This window comes from Sardina pilchardus, chromosome 16, assembly GCF_963854185.1.
Source record: "Sardina pilchardus chromosome 16, fSarPil1.1, whole genome shotgun sequence".
In the NCBI taxonomy this organism is placed as follows: domain Eukaryota; kingdom Metazoa; phylum Chordata; class Actinopteri; order Clupeiformes; family Clupeidae; genus Sardina; species Sardina pilchardus.
In genome coordinates, this window is record NC_085009.1 from 16,138,043 (window position 1) to 16,145,542 (window position 7,500).

General features: G+C 46.6%; 1 protein-coding gene across 1 annotated transcript in view; it reads left to right on the top strand.

Moving 5' to 3' along the window:
* actn3b (actinin alpha 3b) overlaps positions 1 to 7,500 on the top strand; it is a 42,817-nt gene that overhangs the window by 26,968 nt on the left and 8,349 nt on the right. The window contains exons 9-14 of the mRNA XM_062516274.1: positions 215 to 307; positions 1,046 to 1,276; positions 3,581 to 3,728; positions 4,444 to 4,594; positions 5,810 to 5,918; positions 6,471 to 6,611. Of these exons, the coding sequence (XP_062372258.1) occupies positions 215 to 307; positions 1,046 to 1,276; positions 3,581 to 3,728; positions 4,444 to 4,594; positions 5,810 to 5,918; positions 6,471 to 6,611 (873 nt within the window). The remainder of the gene's footprint in view (positions 1 to 214; positions 308 to 1,045; positions 1,277 to 3,580; positions 3,729 to 4,443; positions 4,595 to 5,809; positions 5,919 to 6,470; positions 6,612 to 7,500) is intronic.

Consider the following 7,500-nt stretch of genomic DNA (forward strand, 5'->3'; position numbering starts at 1 on the left):
GCAATCCTACCGCAACACATCTGCGCTTAATAGACTACATACATCACTGTAATGACTATTGACTCATTCTCTCCTTCTTTTCTCTCTCTCTCTCTCTCTCTCTCTCTCTCTCTGCCTGTGTGTTTGTCTTCCTGTCCATTTCCTTGTCGACCCGTCTGTCTGTTGGCCTGTCTGTCCATCTGTCTCTCCGTCCATCTGTCTGTCTCCTCCTCAGGCTGAGACTGCAGCCAACAGGATCTGTAAGGTTCTGGCTGTGAACCAGGAGAATGAGAGACTCATGGAGGAGTATGAGAAACTGGCCAGCGAGGTGAGTGGGTGGACCTCCCACAGGGCCTCCTCAGCGAGCTGCGCCCTGAAGCCCAGTCCCAAGGCCTCCTGAGCGAGCTCCGTCATGAGGCCTTTTGTGTTGACTATACTCCAAAATAGCTCCCTTTAGTCTGCCATGCATCATTTAATGTGATGTTAATACAGTGCTATATTTAATTACAAGTAATACAGTTCATGTTCAGTAAACACAGAGACTATTACGGTGCAATACATCATCACAATTGTTGACTATGTTTTCTTTCTTTCTCATCTCCCCTCCCTGTACCTTGATTCCTCTCTCACAATATCCCTGAATCACTCTACTCTATATCCTTCTCTCTCTTTCCCTCTCCCCCACTCTCACTCTGTCACTGTTCCCCTCCCTCCACCACTCTTTCTTTCTCTCTCCATCCCTCTCTTTATCCCTCCACATTTGTTGTCCTTCTCCCCCTTTCTCCACCCCTTTCCATCCCTCCATATCTCTCTCTCTCCCTCCCTCTCTCCATCTCTCCCTCTCTCTCCCCCTCTCTCTCTCTCCCTCTCTCCATCCCTCTCTCCCTCTCTCTCTCCCCCCCTCTCTCTCTCTCCCTCCCTCTCTCCATCTCTCCCTCCCTCTCTCCCTCTCTCTCTCTCTCCCTCCCACTCTCCCCTCTCTCCTCTCTCTCTCCCACTCTCCCCACTCTCCCCTCTCTCTCTCTCTCTCTCTCTCTCTCTCTCTCTCTCTCTCTCTCTCTCTCAGCTGCTGGAGTGGATCCGCCGCACCATCCCGTGGCTGGAGAACCGCGTGGCGGAGCAGACCATGCGCGCCATGCAGCAGAAGCTGGAGGACTTCCGCGACTACCGCCGCGTGCACAAGCCGCCCCGCGTGCAGGAGAAGTGCCAGCTGGAGATCAACTTCAACACGCTGCAGACCAAGCTGCGCCTCAGCAACCGGCCCGCCTTCATGCCCTCCGAGGGCAAGATGGTGTCGGTGAGTTGGGCACGCGCACGCGTCCGGCATGAGCAAAGCCACAAAGGCAAAGTTAGGCCACGGCGGGACATACTGGCACGATTGGCGCATGCATGCTGGACGCCCAATGTGCCAAAATCACCAGCCGACTTTGATGCCGCCCTCTTAGGAGAAACTGTTAGGGCGTGATGGTCAGTGAGTGAACACACACAGCAGGAAAACACATTGACATTGAGTGCATGGCACACAGTGGTTTGTAGACGCCTATATACCTAAAATTGCACTGAATATGCCTAAGGGGGTACACACATAAAGATTTTAGAAATCTTAACCGATTCTTTATCTGTGAGAGAACTCACACATGAAGATAAAAAATCGTGCTCGGCTGCCCTCGGAACACCCCACATACTACAGGATTTCCAGTCGCAAATATTGAACAGGTTTAATATTTACGATTATCGGCGGCAAACGTTTTTCGAGGCAATTGTCGGGAGAATTTTGACTCTCAACACACCACACACTACAAGCAAATCTCGTAAAATAATCTTAAGAGCTTAAGATAAAAATCGGCCATTTTTTGTCTTTGGTCGGAATTAAGGGGGATAATCGGGGCAAAATCGTATGTGTGTACCCCCCTTAACCAGCCCGTCTTGATGGCCACTGAGGGCGAGATGGTGTCACTGAGTGGACACATGTCTGGCACAAACAAGGCCACGAAGCAGACTGGTACACCTGGCACAAGCTGGTTTTCCAGACGCCTACATAGTGTGGCACCGAATATGCCTGAGTAACCGGCCCGCCTTCATGCCCTCTGAGAACGAGGTGGCATAATATACTGGCACCGTGGCACGGCAAGTGGCCCGAAGCGCAAAGCGCCCATAAACACGATGCCAGTTCCTCTTCTCGTGGGCACCCACTTGAGTCCAGAGAATTATTTCACTGCATTGCATCACCAGCAGAGCTGTGAACATGCACTCATCCTGTCAGTGGAAGAGCATGAAGTGAATAGTCACAGGACCTGTGCTCTTCGGAACCCTGATATAGACTGATATGGAGACACAAAGATGGCTAAACACAAAGCTGGAATGACAAAGCCTCAAAAGCTGTCTGTCGACGCTTAAAGTGGATTTCTTTTTTTTTTTTTTTTTAACGCCGCTTAAAAACTGCGAATGTAATCAAAGGAAACTTCATCAAAATTCTGCTTAAAGCCCTAGAGGGAAGTGGAAAGTGCAATGAAAATCTAAAATTGCCTGCTGTTGAATAGTATTTTTTTACCAAATCCAGCAAACATCCTTGTGATTCTCTAAGTGGATGTTTTTTTGCACATACAAATGAGGCTATAATAAAAAGAAATGGCTTGAACATTTTGCAGAATACCTCACGGCTAAGTCAGAAGTACAGCAAAGGTCTGAAAGTAGTGTGCTCCTGATTCACTTAGCTGGATTAGTGATTCTGCCCTGAGGGATCACAAATTAGGTAATTGAGGTGCAAGACTGATGAAAACGAGCGTTTCAGGGGAGCACTGTCTCCCTCTGACACACACTGCACTCAGCCGGTGCTTCTAGTGCCTGTGTGGGTGTTAAAATGGCCTCCTCGTTGTCTGTGGCGTGTGGGCATATGAATATCATTCTCATATCATTTATGTCTTCCATTCTGTGTGGTGCTTAAGTGTGTACACGTCTTTCAACCTGTCTGTTCTGTAGAATGTAGGACATTGCTCATGCCTGTGTTCATGTTGGACATTATAAACAGCTGCTAACTCTTTTTGTTCTGTGAGTGTTAGAAACAGCTGTCTGTCTTGTGGCTTTAGGGCATTGCTAACACTGCTAACTTGTTGTGTGGGTGAAAAGATACTGTTAACTAAATCCTGTGTTCTGTAGGACATACAGTAGCTAACAGTTCTCTGTCCAGTAGCTGAAGGACATTACTAATGCCTGTGGGACATTGCCATCTCCTGTCTGTCTTGTGGTAGTTGGACAGTGCTAAACGCTTCTGTCCTGTAACTGCAGGACATTGCTAATGCCTATAATAGCCTACATGGCTAACTCCTGTCTGTCCTTCTGGGACATTGCTGACACCTGTAGGGATTTGCTAACACCAGTCTGTAGCCTACTGTGGCTGTAGAACATTGCTAACACCTGGATGTGGCTAACCTCTGCCTGTCCTGTGGAATGTGTGCTGGACGTTGCTAACTCCTGTCTGTAATGTGGTTGCCGGACATTGTTAATGCCTGTCTATCCTGCACTGTATCTGTACGACATTGTTAACACTGATGTATCCTCTGGTTGTAGGACATTGCTAACACCTGTCTGCATGTGGTTCTAGGACATTGCTAACGCCTGGAAGGGCCTGGAGCAGGTGGAGAAGGGCTATGAAGAGTGGCTCCTCACCGAGATTCGCCGCCTGGAGAGACTCGACCACCTGGCTGAGAAGTTCAAGCAGAAGTGCTCCCTCCACGAGAACTGGACTGGCGGTAAAGAGCGCAATGCAGCATCACCGTACACCATTGGCAGAGCAGTTACCGTACAACCCTACCAATCAGGAGCTTGTTTGGTTGTGTGTGTGTTTTTTAGCGAAAGGTTTAGCACCCGCTGGTAAATCAAGGCCTGTGAACACCAGGTGCAGGGTGGTTTATGAAAGATTGATGCTGTGTTCTGATATGTACGGTCAGGTCGTGAATTATACACGGACACACTCTATGGGAACACTTTGAAACTCTTGTATAATTGAACAGAGGCACCTGCAGTAGTAAATGATAAGAGTACCACCAGTCTCAAGTATTTTATGGAGATAATAACAGTCTCTCATACCTCATTCATTGATTCTTTCCCTTCTTTTTTCCTTTTCTGGCTTTCATATTATCAGAAGTTTTGCACATGCATACTGAATTTTCCATCACTTATTTGAACCAATTTTACCCCATTGTACCACTATTTCCATGTATTATAAGGTACCAGTATTCACAAAAGGATACCTGTTATTTAGCAGTACCCATTTGGGTCAGCTCAATGCTGTAATTCATAGCTATTCTACTTCTCTGTCCATCTCTCCATCTTACTTCTTATCGACCCTCACTTTCGTTTCTCTCTCTCTTTATCCTGTTCTTCCTCTCACTATCCCTCTCTCTCTCATTCTCTCTCCAACTCATTATCTCTATCTCTCTCTCTTTCTCTCTTTCCGTCCCTCAGGTAAGGAGGAGTTGCTCTCCCAGAAGGACTATGAGTCGGCATCTCTGATGGAGATCCGCGCTCTGATGAGGAAGCACGAGGCCTTTGAGAGTGACCTGGCCGCCCACCAGGACCGCGTAGAGCAGATCGCTGCCATCGCCCAGGAGCTCAAGTAAGAGACAGAGGGAGCGAGGGAGGGAGGGAGAGAGCGAGGGAGAGAGAGGGGGGAGAGGGGGAGAAGGAGAGGGAGAGCAAAGGAGAGAGAGGATGAAGGGTTCTGATGTAAGAGAGAGGGAAGAAACTGAGAGAGAGCTTAGGAGCTCATTAAGGCAGAGAGCGAGAGTGGGAGACAGCCAGAGAGAGAGAGAGAGAGAGGTAGAGTGAGAGAGAGATGGAGAGAGAGAGGGAGGAAGGAGAGACAGAGAGGGATGAAACTAAGAGAAAGCTAGAGAGGAAATGAGAAAGACAGAAGCACGATGACGTACAGAAGAACAGAATTAGAAATAGACAAGTGACCTAGACCACCCACTAAGACCACACATTTACTGTATATCAACAGAGGGAGAGAGAGAGAGAGAGGAAGAGAGAGGAGAGAGATAGAGAGAGAGAGAAAGAGAGGGAGGAGAGAGGGAGGTAGGTAAGAGAGACAGATGAAGAGAGGAGATGAGAGAGAGATTGTGAATGACTGTATATAAGAGACCCAGGAGCAGTTTGGCCACCCACTCAGACCCACATGGAACAGACAGACTCCAGGCATCGGCGTAGAGCACAGAGGAAAGCGAGTGGGTGGGAGAGAGAGGGGGAAGAAGGCAAGAAAGGAGAGAGAGAGAGCGAGAGGGGGGGTGTAGGAGCAGTATAGGGAGGTATAGAACAGACGGTAGGTAGGGAGGGTGACCTGAGCAAAACCACAGGACCATATGGAGCAGACAGCAGTTATCACTTCATTCAAAGAGATGTCAGGAAAAAAACAAACAAAGCCGGATAGGAAAAAGAAGGATGTATATTGAGAGAGAGAGAGAGAGAGAGAGAGAGAGAGAGAGAGAGAGAGAGAGAGAGAGAGAGAGAGAGAATCATGCAAATCGACAGGAAAGAGATGAGCGACTGATCCGGCTCTGTGCCTGCGGGCAGTGAAACAGTAAGAAAGAAAAGAGGCTTATCTGCCCATACTGTGGCATGTACTTCCTTCTTCTTTAAAGCTTCAGGTAGCAAAGATTAAGATTGGAATCAGTTGTAATGCCTTTGTGTGTGTGTGTGTGTGTGTGTGTGTGTGTGTGTGTGTGTGTGTGTGTGTGTGTGTGTGTGTGTGTGTGTGTGTGTGTGTGTGTGTGTTTGTGCGTGTGTGTGTGTGTGTGTTTGTGTGTACATGTGTGTGTGTGTGCCCGTCCAGTGAGCTGGACTACCACGATGCTGCCACAGTGAATGCCCGCTGCCAGGGTATCTGTGACCAGTGGGACAACCTGGGCACTCTGACCCAGAAGAGGAGGGACTCTCTGGAGGTACTCCACACTACCACCCCCACTACAGTCTCACCATGTCCACACCCCAGCCCCCCATTACTGTGTCCAGTACTGTGTCTGGCACACATAGCACTGTAGAATACATACACATGTGCACAAATGCAATATAACACACTTGCTATGTTTAGACTGCAGACAAATTGGATTTTGTCAATGTCATTGAGAATTGTTAACTGTACCTTTAAAATAGAATGGCAATATATATATATATATATATATATATATATATATATATATATATATATATATTTAAGCCTCTTTGTACTTAACTTAACCAAATAAAATGCATACATGTGGAGGATTACGCAAATCAGAATCAGCTTTATGGGCCAGGTTTGTGTGAACAAACAAGGAATTTATAACATTAAAAAACAGTAAAAAGTAAAAAAAAAAAAACCCAATAAGGGCAGTAAGCTATGTATAAGAATAAAGGATAGATGCAATGGGTAGGATATGACTGGTGTGTACACTCTCCTGCATATGAGGGCAGGTTTTCTGAAGTTCTCTCTCTGTGTCTTTTGCCCCTTATAGCGCGTGGAGAAGCTGTGGGAGACCATTGACCAGCTGTACCTGGAGTTCGCCAAGAGGGCGGCGCCCTTCAACAACTGGATGGATGGAGCTATGGAGGATCTGCAGGATATGTTCATCGTGCACAGCATTGAGGAGATTCAGGTGTGTGTGTCTTGCTGCGTGCGTGCGTGCGTGCGTGTGTGCGTGCGTGCGCGTGCATTTGTATGTGTATTACTGTGTATGTTCAATGGGAATGAGTGAGTGAGTTTTTTTTTTCTTTGCCTGATGAAGACCCAGTAGGGTCGAAACGTTGCTTGTTTTTTAAACATGAAATGGGAGTTAACAGCAGTGTTGCGGACATTATATTCTTGTTATTGAAGCTACTCTCCATTTGTCCTTCACCTGCAAGGTGGGATGTGCACACAACTACTCTTTTTGAATGAGTGAGTGAGCCTCTACATATTAGTCCACACATCAGAAAACAGAGGGAGAGGCCAAGAGATGCAATCTTAATGTGTTAATGTCCTTTTCGTCTGTCAATCATTCATATAGCCAACTCACCCAAACCCATACCCAAGTCCAGTGTCTGTGTATAGTGACTTCAGGACCGGGATGGGCAGTATTTCTAATACATGTATTTGAAATATGTATTTCAAATACAAAATACTAGTTTGTAATTTGTATTTTATTGAGATGATGAAAATGCCTTTCAGCGTTGTGTATTTTTGTATTTTCAAAATACTGTCAAATACTTTCTGTGAGACGATGTGATGACATCTATCTAACTATCAATATACACTATATTGCCAAAAGTATTGGGTCACTTGCCTTGACTCACATGAACTTAAGTGACCTCCCATTCTTTTCTTAATCCATTGGGTTTAATATGATGTCAGTCCACTCTTTGCAGCTATAACAGCTTCAACTCCTCTGGGAAGGTTTAGGAGAGTTTATGGGATTTTTTTACCATTCTTCAAGAACCACATTTGTGAGGTCACACACTGATGTTGGACGAGGAGACTGGCTCTCAGTCTCCACTTTAATTCAGCCC